The sequence below is a fragment of the Perognathus longimembris genome, chromosome 23 (genome assembly GCF_023159225.1).
Source record: "Perognathus longimembris pacificus isolate PPM17 chromosome 23, ASM2315922v1, whole genome shotgun sequence".
Classification (NCBI taxonomy): domain Eukaryota; kingdom Metazoa; phylum Chordata; class Mammalia; order Rodentia; family Heteromyidae; genus Perognathus; species Perognathus longimembris.
The window spans coordinates 11,286,862-11,303,897 of NC_063183.1; the positions used below are offsets into that span (position 1 = coordinate 11,286,862).

A 17,036-nucleotide genomic window follows, 5' to 3' on the forward strand; every position below is an offset into this window, starting at 1 on the left:
GGGGGCATGCACATCATCTAGCACAAGGTGGCTTTTGGACACTAAGAAGCTGGCTTCCTCTCTTGGGACCTGCGGGTCGGCTGCTCAGGGACTGAGGCCTATGTCAGATAGGGTAAGGGGCTGGGCTGCCTACCTCCCGCTGGCCTGAGTGCCCAGCACTGCCCTCACAGAGGGGCTGGGCTAGGGAAGACAATCATGGGTGGGCTGCCATGTCATAGTGGGGATCCCCTTATATTTGGGACCCCAGGCAGCCTTGCGCACCAGATCAACATCAACACCAGGCGCAGGTGGCCCGGCCTCAGCCTCCTCCTCACCACCAGGCAGGCTGCAGCTCAGCTCCTGACCGCCCAGCACCATGGTCCGCTACCGTGTGAGGAGCCCCAGCGAGCGCCCGCGCCAGGGGAGACCTGGGCAGGGGCAGGGGCAGGGGCAGGACCAGGACCAGGACCAAGACCAGGACCTCGGCTCAGACCAGGTGGAGGCCTACAGAACACACCGGGGACGCTGCCACCGGCACCGCCGCCGCTGTTCTCGAAGGAGGCTGCATCGGATCCACAGGCGGCACCGCCGGTCCTGTCGCCGCAGGTCCTGTCGGCGCAGGTCCTGCCGCCGCCGCCGTCGGTCCTGCCGCCGCCGCCGGTCTTGCCGCCGCCGGTCCTGCCGCCGCAGGAGACGCTGCTGTAGGCACAGACAGCAGGCGGCGCCACCCAGGCCTGCCCGGCCCTTGCCCCCCCACCCCCAGCTACCCAAGGCTCTTTGCACTGCAGTGGGGAGGGGGGAGGCTTGGGATCCTACCCAGCCCCAATAGCCCCCAAAAGTGACCTGAGCCCCCTCTGCCCCAAGCCGCTCCTGGCAGCCCTACTGCCACATTTCTCTTCTTCCCCAAAGGCTGTAGAAGGAGGAGGAGGAGATGCAGGAGGCGCTACCGTTAAGCCAGGGCAGCCCCTTCAGTCCTGCCGGAAGCCAAGGAGAAGTCACCTGTCCAAGGAACACCTTGCCAGACCATAACACCCCACACGGAGCCTAAGCCCTGATGCCTACACCCTGAGTTGCCAAGGGGCCCACAAGAACTGAGTCATGAGCAAAGTCACCTGCCAAATAAAGCTTGACACGAACCTATTGGCTGCCTGCCTCTCCTCTGTGCGGGCAGATGTGCGTGTGTGCGTGCGTGCGTGCGTGTATGGTACAAATGCAGCTCAATGCGGCAGCCTAGCCTAGTCACATCATACCCCTCCTAGGGCCAAAGGCCTAGTCACATCATACCCCTCCTAGGGCCAAAGGCCCTGGTGCTCTTCCTGGACCCCCACCACCAGGGTGTTGAGAATGCTCTGTACCCAGGACGCCCTCCCCCAGATGGGATGGCAGCCTGGGCTGCATGGCACCTACCCTGTCCCCAAAGACCATGTTCCCACTTTAGGTGTCCCAGGTCCCCTCATGTGATGAACGTGCTCACAATGGACAGCCATCCCCATGTTGTCTGGGTTCGTGTCTTCATGGGATACACCAGTACACCAGCACAAGTATCCCACACTAGCACGGCACACACAAGGCCCTGGCTTCCCCCAAAAACAACCTCCTTAGCTTCTGCCTTTCAGCATGTTGGAGGACCCAGCTTCTTCCCTTAGCCTCAGAAGGTTATGGAGGGGTGCGCGTATCTGGAGCAATGGTCAGGAGGTGCTGGGGTGCAGTCATGGAGATAAGACACTTTAGGTTTGCAGCTCAATGGTCTGAAACAAATCAGTTCCCCACTTGCAACCTCATCTCCACATAGTCAACCCCTCCAGCTGTATCACCCTTGCTTCCTGAGATTCTATTCCAGCTCCCACCTCAGCTGATAGACCGGAGGCCTGCCCCTCCCCCTACACCCCAGGTTCTGGGGTGGGGCCACATGTCAGAAGGCCCTTTGTGATGTCAGCACCTGCCCTCCCCCAAGCTGCCCTCACAGCCCCTTGGCTCCCCAGTTGCCGCCCCTCCTGGTCTGGAGAGACAGGCACAGCTGGCGATGGGTTCCCGATGCGCAAAGCTCAGCTCTGGCCACAGCACAGGCCAGAGCGCAGGCCACAGCCGCGGCCATGAATCATCTATGAAGAAGCTTGTGGCCTGCGTGAGTCAGGACAACTTCTCCCTGTCATCGGAGGGTGAGGAGGAGGAAGAGGAGGAAGAGGAGGAGGAGGAGGAGGAGGAGGAACAGCTCCCCGTGCAGGGCAAGCTGCTGCTGATGGAGACTGAACGGCAAGAGGAGAGTGCCCAGGACAACACCATGGCCCAGCCGAGCCCCGAGCCGAAACAGACGCACTCCTGACCTGCCACCGCAGCCCAGTGAGGGGTGCCCGCCGGGGTGCCCGCACAGATCGGCGAGGACTTCAGGAAAGAGTCAATAAAAGGTCTCCAAGGAACTCTTCTCTCTGGTTTTTCTCTCATCCCTGCTGACAGTGTGCATGAGTGTGCATATGTGTGTTCACTGTGACAAGAGATGGAGTGCGGGCTCGGTGGGTGGGGAACAAGGAGGCTCTGGCAGGTCCCCGTGGCCGCTCCAGTGGTGCAGTGGGACTGAGGTCTCAGCACCCCTCTCTGCTGTGGGAGGGGAGGCATTTGCTGTTCTGGGGTGGCCAGCCACACTGGCCCATTCTGTTTCTACAATCCTCTCCACTCAGAGGCTCCCACCAGCTGCCTCCCATGGGGTCTATGGCAAGACTGCTCTGAGACTACCAGGCGCAGAGAAGAGCCCTCCCCAGGCCTGCTCGCCACACCCAGAGGAGCCTTCCTCCTCCTATCCAGAAGAAATAACATGCCTCTTTCAGGCTCCCAATGAGGAGAGGAAATGCTGAGGAAGCCCTATTTTGGAACATTGCTGGGGGCTGGAAGGAAGTAGGAGGCAGGAGACTGGAGAAGGAAAGGATGAGGCCAGGAGAGGGCAGGAGGCAGGGAGGTGGCTGGGAGGAGGTAGGAGGTGGGGAGGAGGCAGTCCTGTGCCAGAGGACTTGGTTTGGCCAAATCCAATTCTACTTGCCCAGCAAGCATGTGTTGAGCCCTGTATAGCACTAGGCCTATAACACGGCATCTGACGTGAGGACAGGGCCACACAGGTGGGCCATACAAGGTGAGGGGTGCATGGGGACACAGTTGGCCATGAGGAGGTAAGGACAGCCCTACCCCCACATCCAGACCTTCCAGAGCCCCTGGCAGGGGCCATGGGGCGCAGTGCCATGCGGATCCCACAGACTCGGCCTACCCAGGGGACACCAGCCGGGCTGGGATGACCGTGTTCAGAGGCTGTGGCCCCAGGCCAGCCCCTCTGCCTGTCCTCTGCTGGGCACATGTGGATCTGGCTCCCAAGGAGCCGGGTGTCAAAGCCCATGGACCTGGTGGCTTCAAACAGACCTGCAGCCCTTCAGAGTGGCCGGCCACACTCCCGGTTCCTTCCTGCATCCCAGCTCACAGACCCCAGCCTCTGCGCCTCATCCTTTCTTATGGTGCTGAGCTAGAGCTCAGAGCTTGGCTCATGCCAGGATAGCGCCCCACCTCTGAGCGGAACCCGCCTTCAGCTTTGGCTTTGCAAGTCTTTCCCCAGGGGTGTCAGCTCTTTTGTGCCCAACAAGGGCACCGGGTGGTGGACCTGAACACTTATATCAAGAGTCTTGGCTTAATCCCACCTAGAGACCCATTTTCCTCAGAAGGCTCCAGGGTTAGAGGCATGGACACAGGTTTTGTGGCCCACCTGTGCCTGGCTCTGGGGTGCTTTGAACCTAGCCCTGAACCTCCTGACGTGAGGTGGGCTGGGCTGCGGCCAGGCAGGCACCACCACTTGTGCACTGTTAATCTGACGGGTCACTGTCCAATCGGTGCAGCCCCTGCTCCTCACCTGCCCGCCCACCACCCTCCATGCAGGCGAACAGGCAGGGAGTGGAGGCTCGGGCTCTGCAGGCTGGGCCTGCGCCAATGGCTGAGCAGAGATTCTCTCAGGACACTCTCCCAGTGTCCCTGTGAGTGGGTGTTACCGGCCCCCACCCTGCCGCAGCCTGGAGAATGACGGTGGATGTTGGGATAAGTGGTTAAACTAGTGGGAGAGGATGGGAAAGAACGGAATGATGTTGGATGGCAGAAGGAAGAAAGATGGAGTGTACTCAGTGGTCAGTGGAGGAGATGGATGGGTGGGCAGATGGATGGATGGCTGGGTGAATGCACAGCGGCCAGGGATCTTGATGCTAGTCTACGCAACAGGGAGAAGTGAACACAGAGAACGAGATGGCCATATCTGGGATGAACAGCTCTGTTCAACCTGATCACAGCCTTGACTCTTAACTGGAGGTGGGATGCCCACAGGGCCTCCTACAAACTGCCCTGCTTTGCCCTGCCCTGCCTGCCCTGGGGGTGAGCGTCAAGGGCTGACTCTGTCCTGGTCTGGCCACCTGCATCATCCTCTGTTGCCTGTGCCATCACAATAGGCCCCAGCTATATAACCTGCAGCCGGGGCCTGCGAAAAGCTGGGCCTGCTGGGAGAAGAGGAGGAGGAGGAGGCCCTGCCCCTCCCACTGCACCCCCATGGACACCAAGATGCAGAGCCCGTCCACCACTGCCCACTCCCAGACCACCCACAGCAGCCACACCTGCAACCAGTGCTCCTGCAGCCTCCACTGCCAGGGCTGCAACCGGAGCCACAGCTGCAGCCCACCCGGCTGCCAGAGCTCCAGCCCCAGCCCCAGCCCCAGCCCCAGCCCGCCATCCAAGACCTCCAGGCAGGCCATACACTCCCACTCTTCCACACGGCCTACCCGCCACAGTGGCTGCTCCAGGAACAGAAAGACTTTGGAGGGGAAGGTGAACAAGAGAAGGGCGATCAAGAGGAGCAGGCGGGGAAAGAGAACCAAGAGGCGAGGTGCAGGTATGCTTCTAGCCAGGGAGAACTGGATGAATGACAGAAGCTGCACGGGATGCGATCAGCTGGGTGACAAGTGGACTGAATGGAGGCAAGGGTTGGTTAGACAAGTTAGTCAGTTGGATGGGAGCAGTTGGGAGGATGCGGTGGATGGAGGGTGAATGCTGTGGATAGCTTGGTGGGATAGCTGTGAGGGCGATGGGTTAGTGCTTGGGTGAATGGAGTAGCTGAGTGCATGGGGTATGAATGGATGCTGGATGAATTACTCAGGAAAGCTCCACAAGGCCCCATGGGCAATAAGGAACCAGCAGGTTGGGTCTCGGTCCTACACACTGTTTACCATCCCCTCCCTGCTCTCCATCAGGGCGAAAGCACAAGTGAGGCAATGGTGCTTCCGGCTGTTCCTGTGTGGGATGCATTCAGAGGAAGGCGACCACATAGGGATGCCCTGGTGACAGCCACCTTCTCGCAGGGACATGTTACCACAGTGACTATACAACACTGATTAAAGCTTGAACCTGGAAGACCACCCTTGAGTCAGAGTTTGATTTCACTCAGTTGTCCTAGCCTACAAGCACAGGTGGGGACAGCGACAGGCCGGACACAGCTGCAGCCCTGTGCTCTGCAGAGGGGGGGCAGATGCAGTGGGCAGGGGTGGTCCCCCAGAAACCAATACAAAAGTGGTGCCCACGCACTCATTTAGAGAGCCACTCCAACCCACAGAGGCAAAGGCACATATGCCCCAGCCGCCACCAGGCTCATGCAGGCACAGGGCAATGTGCCAGCCACTCGTGATACATAGTGCCACATGGTATGGCCTGGAAACACCAAGGGAAGGGAAGAACCCCATGCCCTCACCGGGCAGCCCTCTCACCCTCTGAGGACCCACACTGTCTTGATTGCTGTCACTTTCAAGCATGTTCTGGTGAGGGCCAGAGGACATTGCGCCACCCTGCAGCCTCTGCCCACATCTAGTACACTTGCACATGGGTACTGTGCAGGGATGCTCAGAGCCTCTGTGTGGTGTCTCAGGCACCTACGCCAGCCTTCCAGGGCAGGCCCTGGGGGAGCTGGCAGAGGAAGAACACACCAGCAGGTCCTGGGCCTCACCTGTGCAGGGCCCTCTGGCACACCACCAGTCATGACCTCCATCCCGAACTGGGCCAAGCCCCATGCCACTGAAAAAACCCGGGCTCACTTCTTCCCCACTGAGCCAGATGCCCCTCTGGCCTGTGTTCCCTGAAACGTGATGCTCCGCTAAGTTCTCCCTTGCTCTCGGGTAGTGCCCCATGCTCTACTCCCCCACCCCTCCACCATGAGTTTTGTCTTTGCACTCTGATGATGGGCATGATGGGATGGGTAGGGCGATGGACCAGGGGGTGATGGCATGGTAGGCTCAGCTCTGCAACCTCTGAGGACACATCCCAAGTGTTTGTAGGGCGCAAGGCCTGGGACACCTCTGTAGCCATTGATGAAGCCGCATGGCCGGTGGCTTAGAACAGAGGGGTGTCAGGAACCTGCTCCTGCTATCCTTCCTGGCAGAGCGCAGGCCCAGCCCTTACTCTGGAGCCCCTTGGAGCCCCTTTCTATGGACCTGGGGTTCACAGCAGGAAAGAATGAGGAGGGCAGGGATGGCCTGCTGCCTGACACACAGGACAAAGCCTCCTCCCCTGAGGAAGGCTTCAACCCAGGTGTTCTAGGCCCAGGGCATCCTGCCCCTCTGGCCTCACTAGCAGGCAGCAGGCACCACCCAGGGAGTACACATACAGTAGTGTCACCCCACCCACAGCAGGGGACCCACATGCCACCCTGTTTCTGCAGCTGGTGTAGGGACAGTTGCAAGCTGAGTCCTAAGGGGACAGAGTCCCTGTGGTCTAGGTCAATAGCCAAAGGCTCTTTCCTCTTCCAATAACCACATCTGCCTAATGGCCACCCCATGCACACAGGGAGAAACCTGACCCCTTCTCTGGCCGGCCAGAACCCACCAACCCCTAGGCCTCACCCCTACACTTTCTAGTTAAACTGCAGATACCTCTGTTTTGATCCTTAGGCGTGCCGGTCAGCTGCACCCCCAGGACCTCACCCCTCCACATTCTGCTTTTACCAAGGCCTCAATGCCTTCGTAAAAGCTCAACCAGCTGTAAGAGGGCTTAACTCGTCTCACAAACACTCAGTTGCTCCCTTTCTATCCTGCTTTTTCTGCAGTCTCCCCAGGTGTGCCTGGAGGATTCCAGTCCCCAGTGTCTGGCATGCTAGGTGCTCAGTCAGTTTCTGCCAGATTCTGAAGTTGTCCCCACTTTTCAGATTTGCACTCATCCCAGCAAATGGCACTCTCTGAGGCACTGCTTGGGCTCCTAGGGGACACAGTCCTGCTCCACAAATCTTACTGGCCAACATGTTCCAGGAAAAGTTGGGCGGAGGGGCACTGGGGCATAGAGTACTTTCAGAATGACGCGTCCTGAGCGGGGCTGCTCTTCCCAGCAGAGTGCTGCCCAAGCTGGAAAGAGAAACTGCAAGGCTGCAGACCCATTGCTCCTGCCTGGCTCTCTGCACCAGGCCCCGTTGCACGGCTGCCCTGCGAGGGGCTGAACCTCAGGGAAGGCAGGTCGCTGGCCCAGGGCTGCACAGCTGGGTGGCGGCAGCCCCACAGGCAAGCCCGATGGGCCTCACGTGTGGTGTGAGCACCCAGGGCGCGCTGCCCAGATGCCTGGGAGCTGGCAGCCAGCCCCGGCGTGGAGCTGCTTGGCATGTTTCTTTTTCCACTCTGATGTCTGGGTTGGGTTTCGTTTTGAAGTTGAGGCTTCAGAAAATGAAAGCTAAGCTGTGTGATACTCAGTGAGCGCCTACAAGAACCTGTGACCCCGAGCCTCTGATTCACGACCCAGGGAGGGCGAGGGGTGGAAGAAGGGGTCCACTGGACGCAGAGGGGACTGATGCAAACAAGGGGAAGGTCTGGAGAGGCCTCCAGCGGGTTTCTGGTTTCTTCAACATAACAACCCAGGCTTACAGCACAACTGGACAGGGGAAAAAGCTTCATGGTCAGAACTCCAACTCTGCCCTTTGTGAGCTGTGTACCCTTAAGCAAGTGTTCTCTGGAACATGTGGGTGGGTGGGGGTACAGTATAGTGGAGAGGCAGAGCCCCACCTTTGCCCTGCAATGAGCTATGTACCCTTGATACACAGAGTCCTTGAATCCACAGCTCATTTAGCATGCAGTTTGGGCCAATACTCCACAGTAAATAAAGGTGGCATGTGTAAGGATGGGTGGGACAACAAGGGGCTAAGGCAAGAGGAGGAGGTCCCAGGCTAAGGCAAAGAGGGGCTCTCCCAAGTAGCCCCTGAAACCAATGTTGGGACCATCAGCTAGTTACAGGGGCCCCTGTGCAGGGGGACCATCAGCTAGTTACCATCAGCTAGTTACAGGGGCCCCTGTGCAGGGGCCTTCCTGGCAGGGAGAAGGTCTTAAAGCCACCCAGTGTAGCTGCCTTCTCCAGGAAGTGCCCACCCCAGTGCACAGGAGAAGGGGTGCTCCACTCCCACTGCCAACTGTTACTTCCCAAGCGGGCCTCCTTCCTCCTCTGTGCCCTCTTCAGCCTATGCTCCTGGGAACCAGGCACCCTGGAATGAACAATGACAACACAATGCTTTCAGCTAGCCATGCAGTGCACTGGTGGTCACCGCAGGGATGATGGCTGTTCCTCAAGTGTCCCCTAACCTAGAAGGTAGGACCCTATTGTTCCCTTTGCAGACACAGAGCTCCAGACAAAAGGGCTAATCACATCATCTAAGTCACAGGTTAAAAAGTGACATTGCTGGCTGGGTGTCCATGGCTCACACTGGGAATCCTAACTACTCAGGAGACTGAGATCTGGAAGTTCACCATTTGAAACAAGCCCAAACAGAAAAGTCCCTGGGACTCCATATCCAAAAGAACCATCAAGAAGCTGGCTGGAGGTGTGTCTCCAGAGGTAGGGCCCCAAGCAAGCCAAGCTAGTGTCAGCCCTGGGGTGAGTCTAGGTTCTAAGTCTGACTTTTACCAACATTGCACTTTCTTGCACAGCCCCCAGCAAGTGTTCAGTCAACCTCTCTGTCATGGCTTCAGGGTTACATACAGGAGGGCCACACCGATGGTTAGCAGCAGCCCTGGGTCACACAACAGATCCGCGGTTCCCATGCCAGGCTGCGGTGGAGGAAACCCCCGGGACGGGGGCAGGGAGGTGAGGACCACTTGGCTCCCGAGGAGCCGCCGGGCCGCAGCTCTAGAGCCGTCTGCAGAGGGCGGTGTGGGCCAAGGCCCGGCCGCCCGAGCTCTGGTCCAGGGAGGACGCTGGCTGTGACTCTCCCGGATCTACTCCTGCCCTTCATCCAGGCACATACTCCCTGGCCTCCAGTCCTGACCTCCACCCAGCCATCCAAGCCCCATATTGCGCGGGCAGGGCAGGTGCCCCAAAGAGCCACGGAGGGCCTGTCGGTACTGGAGCGGAGGGCGGCCGGGAGGGGGCAGGGGTTTAGAGCCACATTGGAGAAGCCACCCTTTCCCCTTGGAGATGCCCAGTTGACCTCGAGCCCGGGATAAAAACAGAGGGAAGGTGGGCCAGGTCCCGAGCTCGGGATCCACCAGCCAGTGTCGATCATAGGCGCTTCCCGGGCCTCAGTTTCTCCTGTTGTCCCACAGGAGGAGCACAGGGAGGGGTGAGGAAGACTGGCGCCTGGCCCGGCCGCGCCCGGCTTCTGAGGAACTGGGATGGAATGGGATGGGGCGCCCCTCCCGGCGTTCCCCCGAAGCCTGTGGTCTGGACCGCGCTTCCTGAGAAGCTGGGCCCGGTGGTAGCGGCCCGCGGGCGTCAAGGTGGGCTTCCCGGAGAGGGGAGCGTGCCCGGCCCGTAGAGGGGGAGCGGCGGCGCCAGCCACGGCGCCCTTGGGACAGGAGAGCCGGGGCAAAAGTGCGGGTTCAGGGCTCTAAGGCGGCGTTCCGGGCGCTGCAGACCTCGAGATACAGGAATACCAAGAGAGGCGCGGGGCCACGGGCGGGCGCGCCGAGCCTGGGGAAGGAACCGAGTGGCGCGCGCTCCCGCGGAAAGAGAAACCGAAAGTGGGCAGGGGGCGTAGACGTGGGCGGGGCCCTCAGAGGCTCCGCCCCAGGCCAGTTTAAAAGCCTGGTGCAGGGGCAGGCGGCGGCAGGAGAGCGAGCTGCGGCCGTGGCAGCCGTAAGGCTCCCCGTCTCGGAGCATGCGCGAGAGCCGCCCCGGAGCCCCCCGCCGCCCCGCCCGCCCGCGGCGCCCAGCGCCCCGCCGCCAGGTGAGCCGGCCAGCGGGCGAGGAGGCGGGAGGGCGCGGGAGGGAAGAGAAAGGCGGCCAAGGCCGACCTAGCCTTCGGGCCCGGCGTGCGGGATCGCGACTGTCCCTGGCTTCCTCCGGCCCCACCCAGACCGACCCCCGCGCGCGGGGATCCCGCAGCGCAGCCTTCCCCCAGCCTCTGCCAAATCACCGCGAGCAGGCGGCAATCCCCAGCGTGGCCGGCAGGCGGCGGCCACGGGCTGGACGACCGGGCTCAGGCCGGCTTCCCTGCCCCGTTTCTCGAGCTGCCGAGAGGCGGGACCTCCCCGGCCTCCTGGAGGGGCTCGGCGGGAGAAGCCCATTTTTCAGACGGGCTTACTGAGGCCCCGGGGCGCCGCGCGGACCCGGCGCTCAGCCTCGCCTCTGGGGGTCTGGTCGCCCCCACGGAACTGCCGCGCAGAGTCCGGGCGCGCACTTAGTGCTCGTCTCCCCAGCAGCGCACCCCCGGACGCTATGGCCCACCCCTCCGGCAAGCCCCTCGTGTAGGATGGTAGCACACAACCAGGTGGCAGCCGACAATGCAATCTCCACGGCAGCAGAGCCCCGACGGCGGCCCGAGACCTCGTCTTCTTCCTCCTCCTCCTCCTCCTCGTCGCCGGCTGCCCCCGCGCGCCCGCGCCCCTGCCCGGCGGTCCCGGCCCCCGGCCCCGGCGACACACACTTCCGCACGTTCCGTTCGCACGCCGATTACCGGCGCATCACGCGCGCCAGCGCGCTCCTGGACGCCTGCGGCTTCTACTGGGGACCCCTGAGTGTGCACGGGGCGCACGAGCGGCTGCGCGCCGAGCCCGTGGGCACCTTCCTGGTGCGCGACAGCCGCCAGCGGAACTGCTTCTTCGCCCTGAGCGTGAAGATGGCCTCGGGCCCCACGAGCATCCGCGTGCACTTCCAGGCCGGCCGCTTCCACCTGGACGGCAGCCGCGAGACCTTCGACTGCCTGTTCGAGCTGCTGGAGCACTACGTGGCGGCGCCGCGCCGCATGCTGGGCGCCCCGCTGCGCCAGCGCCGCGTGCGGCCGCTGCAGGAGCTGTGCCGCCAGTGCATCGTGGCCACTGTGGGCCGCGAGAACCTGGCGCGCATCCCCCTTAACCCGGTCCTCCGCGACTACCTAAGCTCCTTCCCCTTCCGGATCTGACCGGCCCACCCGGCTGCCCGCCCTGCACGCAGCATTAACCGTGGCGCCTTATTGTTTCGTTATTATTATTATTTGCCTGGAACCACAGGGGTGCCCTCCCCACCTGGGGTGGAGGGAGTGGGTGTGGGGGGCGAGGCGCCTCCTGCTCTCTGCTGGAGATGAGGCCGCAGACCCCTCCCCACCTCTTGGGGGGGTGTTCCCCTCCTGGTGCTCCCCCTGGGTTCCCCTGGTTGTTGTCCCAGCTTAAGTATGGCTGGGGCCAGGACCTGAACTCGCACTCCTACCTCTTCATGTTTACATACACCCAGTATCTTTGCACAAGCCAGGGGTGGGGGAGGGTCTCTGGCTTTATTTTTCTGCTGTGCAGAACCCTATTTTATATTTTTTACAGTTTAGGTAATAAACTTTTATTATGAAAGTTTTTTTCCCCTTTTGTTTTTAAAAGAACATTTCCAGAGCGTGTGCTTTGCTGAAAGTTGTATGGGGATCTGTAGTTTAGGGGAGACAGGGTCAGCTGGCTTCAGAAGGGCTCAGTCTCTGGTGTGGGCCTGGTAAAATGGCGGCTGGGAGTTGAGCTCCTGACATGTGTCTCCTGACATGCTCCCCCGTGCCTCTCCTGCTCCAGATAATCCCAGAGAGAATCAGCCCTCTGGCTGAAGCACAGCTCTGTCCCCATCTTGCAGCAGAGAAAACCGAGGGCGGGCATCGTTCCCTCTGTGGCTGTCCAGCCACAGTCTGTTTGAAATGGATGACAGAAAGGAAACTTCTTTGCTTCTAGACCACAGCAACTTCCAGGAAGAGGGTGGGGGCGAGGTGGGGGCTGGAGGACTTTTTGGAAGGGGGTGTGGCTGTTTGAAACTGCATCCCGGAGGCCTAGTTCTGCGGGGTAAGGGTCCTGGGCTAGTTCTCTGACTGCTTGCTTCCTGCCCTGTTCTGTCCTGGGTACTTTTTGATTAGCACCCAGCTAGGAGCCAGAAAGATACTCTGTGGTCTGTGGTGGCAGGAGGGCCCCGCTAGTGGCTTGGGCGATTCCCTCCGCTGGCCTGGGCCTCAGTTTCTGCCTGGAAAATAGGCAGCTTGCCTGGGCATGGGGACACTACTCCAGGATGCTGGTGGGGCAGCCCACAGGACAGGAAGTGTCCAGGACCCTTGGGTTCCGGTTCCTGACACATGGATGGCACTGCTGGGTACTCAGCAACCAGGTCATTGCCTGGCTTAGGGGGACACATCACCCTTCATCTTCCGAAGTCAGTCAGCAAGCCCTGCTGCCCAGGACAGGCAGGTAATGGGATGGCCTCATGTTTAGTGATGCCTTTCAAATTTGAAAGGGCAGCAGAAACAAGCTGGACAGCTGGAGTGGCATGGGCTTGTGCTGGGGATTAAAGTGCTTGGGACCTCGTGGGGAGAGGATGGCTGGAAGACATTCAGGATGTCAGAACTTCAGCCATCATCCTTGAATGGGGCAGGAGGGAAGGTCTAAGAAATGGCTGGTGTTCGCTTTCTTATGCCTGTGGATCTTGAGGCCCTGGCCCTGTCTCCCTCCCCCCCCCCCCCACTCCAGGGCAGCACCTGGATGTAGAGGAAGATTGAAATGCAAACCCCATCACCACCCCACAGAGGATGCTTGAGAGGCTAAGAACCACTGTGTGCCACCAGCAGAGCACCAGAACAGTACCAGTCACAATGCCACAAGGCTCAGGTGGCACTTGGCACTGAGTCTGCAGGCACCTGTGTATAGCCCTTGTCCTTTGCCCCTACCTCCTGAGGCCTCTCTTTAACAGATGAGGACCCAGGCCCTCCACTCAACAGGGCAGAACTGGCGGGTAGTTTACAACATGCGTGGGGATTTCCTACTTTGAAAAAAAGTTTTAAAGTCCTATTTTCGTTATGCAAGTGCTGCACACCAACCCAGGCCTGGTGGCAACGCGCAGCGGCACGGCCAGGGATGTGAAGGTCCCTGCAAACAAGTGCATGGGTGGCTCTTTATGAGTCCCACAGAAGGGGATCCGAAAGCCCCACAGGGCCATCTATACTCCAGTGCCAGTGCAGGGGACCAGGTGTGCAAGTGTGTGTGTGCGTGCATGCGCGTGCACGCACAGGGTCCTGAGTGCATGCCACCATGTGGCTTCCTGGTGGTGCAGATTCTCTTATCTCACTCTCAAACCTCAGCTTCGTGATTCAGGAACACTTACGTCAATGTGAAAGAATGCAAACGGAGAGGAAGGCTGAGAAGGGCTGGTAGGCGAGGGTCTGAGTGGGGCCCTCCACACCAGGAGCTGGGGAACAGGCAGAATATAAGAAGGGGAGGCTCTCTGGAACGATGAGGCTAAGCCTCAAAGTCATCCCCGGCCTGCTAACTCTGGTCCTCATTTCAGCTGAGTGGAGGCTGGGAGATGTCTGTGGGAGGTGACAGCTGAAAAGCTGGGGGGGGGGAGGGGGGCACTTGGACCCACTCTTTCCTACTCCACACACTCAGTTTCTTAAAGAGTGGGAGGAAGAGGAAGGACTGCAGGAAGCCTGTGAAATGCAAATTCCTAGGCCTCACCCCAGCTTACTTGGGTCCCTAGCCTTACAAGTAGATATTATCCCAGGAAATGGGAGAGCCTAATTCTTTCTGTGAGGCACCCAATAAAGCTCCTAACACAGAATGTGGCATGCAGCAGGTGCTCCATGGTGAAGTGCTCAAACACTGGTAGAAGGTAGGAAAATCGCGAGTCCCAGGGCCACAGGGTGAGACCCCCCATCTCAACAACAAAACTCTAAGCCAAAACTAACCAGAGACTAGAGGCCTGAACAGTGGGAGGTGTTGGCTCCTTTCTCCTGAAGCCACGTGTGGGGCGGGGCGCCCAACAGTAAACAACCACATGGGAGAGGAAGGGGCCAGACGACTGCAGGGGGAGTGTGACAGTGTTCAGATGAAGCCTCGGAAGGCTGGGTGGACAGGGAGGGGAGGTTCCTTCAGGGATGACCCTAAAGCTGTACCTGAAAGACAGGACACAAGTCAGCCAGTGAACATGGGAGACACGGGGCAGCAGCGCGGTGGGAGATGCTGGAAAGGCTGAGTGGAGATGGGAGCATGTGCCGAGCCTCGGGCAAGGAGTGTGCACTTGAACCTGGCTTGTGACCAAGCCTCTGGCCTGTGCCTGGCTTTCAGTCGGGGGTTTGGGGGCAGGGCCGCCCTTGGCCACGCCCATTGCCGCCCTTGGCCACGCCCATTGCCTCCAGCCAACCAGGACAACAGGCCGATGAGGCAGAGCAGAGGATGCAGAGCCCGCCCTACCACGCGGCCGGCAGGGCTCTGCGGGAGAACCCGGGTGTGAGGCCCTCTGTCACTCTGTCTGAGCCGCCCCCCCGAACCCCCGGGAGCAGTGGCTCCCCTGAAGGAGGCGGGGGGGGGGTGCTTCAGGGCGGGGGTGGCCTGCGTCCCCGCTCCCCACCTCCCCAGCCGGCCACGTGGCGGCTCCTTTCCTCCCCAGCGCACACCCTGTGGGGTCGGGTGTTGCCGGCGGGTGCCCGGCAAACGGCCCTCAAAGGCCCAGAAGAGCCAGCAGGCGTGTGGCCACGGTACTCACCGCACTGCTTCTGGTGTCTGGGCTTCGCACATTGCTGCTCCCGTCCTCCGTCGTTGTCGCTGTCCTCGTCCTCGTAGTCGGTGCCGGTCCGGGCGAGCGCCAGTAGGCCGCAGCGCACTGCGCCTGCGCACTCCACGCACCACGTGCCGGTGACGTCACCGCGCCCCCGCCCCTCTCCCGGCCGCGAGCCCGAAGCTGCTCGGCTCCTCTCCCTCCTGGACCCGCCACAGTCCTGGTAACGCCCCTCGTGTCCTGTCAGCTGGGCTCTCCGGGCCCTTGGGAGACGCCAGGACTCAGAGCCAAGGTCATGCCAGGTCAAGGTCATCCACACAGGCCCTGGTCCAGGCCACGCCGGCACTGGCTCGGCCCAGCTGGCGCCCCGGGGTCCTGAGCCTGGAAGTGAGGCCAGCTCCCCACTCGGGGTCGACAGGAAAGGAAAGGAGGCCAGCGAGTGCCTCACGCACGATGGATGACCAGGAGCGAACACGACAGGCCCTCTCCTTGCGTTGCGGCTGTTGGGACATAATGCCGCCTCGCCAGGCACCTGAGGGGTTCCGCGCCCCTGGGGAGGAAATGGAGGGGCGGGAAGGCTAAGGAATGGCCCCCCCATTGCAGCAGGTTAAAGGCAGCCCAGGGCCCAGTGAGGCTGAAGGTCAGGATCTTCCTCCAGCTTCAGTGCTGGAGTGGGGGGCGGGGTGCAGGGGTGGTCATAGTGATGCCGTGTGTTATGGCCCCTGGGACCCCCGAGAAGATGGTCAGAGGTACAGGACTGGCCAGGGCACAGGGCACCTTCCTCGGCTTGTCCTTTCCCCAACGCGTAGCTGGAGGAAGCCTGGACACACGAGGGCTGGTAGCTAACAGGTAAGGCTTCCTTCGAAACCAGCCCAGGAGAGTTACCCTGACCACTTGGGTGGCAGAAGATCCCCAATGGGACTAGCCCAGGGGGCAGGGGGCAGCAGCACAGGAGCTGGTGGGAGTTGGGAGGCCAGTGAAGATGACACAGCACAGGAAACATGACAGCAGCCCATCCCTTGCCATTGCCAGGGTGGGGCCCAAAAAAGTGACATTCAGGGCTGACCCACCTGGGAACCTGCAGGGGCCTGCTGGGTGAGCCACGTAGTGCCTCCCACAGCCAGGTGCAACCAGTGGTGGGAGGGGGGCATGTAACAGGAATGATGGGAGGGGGTGAGGCCCAGGTGAATCATGAAGTGGGGGAGGCGTGAGGGGCAGAGAGAGGTGGAGGGAGACTTGGGTTTGAATCTTGACTGCCAGCCATGTGATCCTAGTAGCCTCATTCATAAAACAGGGAGGAGGCCTGATTAGCATACCCACTCTGCCCTGCTTTGGGAAGGTCATGAGGATTTGAACAAGTGGAAAGAAAAGACATCACCACCCAAATACAGGAGCCATGACAACAATCGGGCTGCATCACAGCTGCTGCCAGATGTGTTTGAATCTGTCTAAGCCATGAAGTCAGAAAGATCTGGTCCCATTCTTGCCCACCAACTACTAATAATAGCAGGAGAGACAGGCTTGGCCATGTCAGATGCTCGAGAGATGGCAGGCGTTGCTCTAAGCCATTCAGGTATAATATCCCATTTAGTCACATGAAACAGGTATAACTTATTGCTGCCCTCACTTTGCATCCCAGTGTAAGGAGTGGCAGAATCTGGGGGAGGGGGTGGTGTGAACACAGCAGCCTCGTTTCTCCATCACTCTTTCATGATATCTATGAGTTGGGCCAATCAGATGTCATTAAAAATACAAGTTTATGGATGAGGGGGGGTTAGATATAGCCACTATTATTTAGTTCATATTTTGCATTTTTTTCAAATCCTTATTTTGTTTGTGACAGTCTCACCATATAGCCCAGGCTGGCCTGTAACCCTCAACCCTCCTGCCTCCATCTCCCAAGTGCTGGGATTATAGGCATGTGCTTTTATGCTTGGCTTTAAAGGGAATGTTCTTTTCCAGTGCTGGGTGAATTTTCTATCAAGAAAAACCACACGCAGCAAGCTGGCATCACTGACAGAGAGAGATAACCTGTCGACGCTGTAATGAAGCCCAAACCATGTCTGAAGTTTGCGTCTACATTTGCTCTGAGCACATGACTGGCA

General features: G+C 60.1%; 3 protein-coding genes across 3 annotated transcripts; all 3 read left to right on the forward strand.

The window, feature by feature from the left end:
* The first annotated feature begins 355 nt into the window (after positions 1 to 355).
* Positions 356 to 808, forward strand: Prm2 (protamine 2). The gene has a single exon (XM_048333082.1). The coding sequence runs from the start codon at positions 356 to 358 to the stop codon at positions 806 to 808; it is 453 nt and encodes a 150-aa protein (XP_048189039.1).
* Positions 809 to 2,002: 1,194 nt separating this feature from the next.
* Prm3 (protamine 3) lies at positions 2,003 to 2,302 on the forward strand. Its single transcript, XM_048333298.1, has one exon. The coding sequence runs from the start codon at positions 2,003 to 2,005 to the stop codon at positions 2,300 to 2,302; it is 300 nt and encodes a 99-aa protein (XP_048189255.1).
* Positions 2,303 to 10,082: 7,780 nt separating this feature from the next.
* Socs1 (suppressor of cytokine signaling 1) lies at positions 10,083 to 11,773 on the forward strand. Its single transcript, XM_048332394.1, has 2 exons — positions 10,083 to 10,174; positions 10,650 to 11,773. The coding sequence occupies exon 2, from the start codon at positions 10,700 to 10,702 to the stop codon at positions 11,345 to 11,347; it is 648 nt and encodes a 215-aa protein (XP_048188351.1). The 5' UTR covers positions 10,083 to 10,174; positions 10,650 to 10,699; the 3' UTR covers positions 11,348 to 11,773.
* Positions 11,774 to 17,036: the final 5,263 nt, after the last annotated feature.

Coding starts and splice junctions, on each gene's coding strand:
- Prm2 (XM_048333082.1), top strand. CDS start 356: ATGGTCCGCTACCGTGTGAGGAGCCCCAGCGAGCGCCCGCGCCAGGGG.
- Prm3 (XM_048333298.1), top strand. CDS start 2,003: ATGGGTTCCCGATGCGCAAAGCTCAGCTCTGGCCACAGCACAGGCCAG.
- Socs1 (XM_048332394.1), top strand. CDS start 10,700: ATGGTAGCACACAACCAGGTGGCAGCCGACAATGCAATCTCCACGGCA.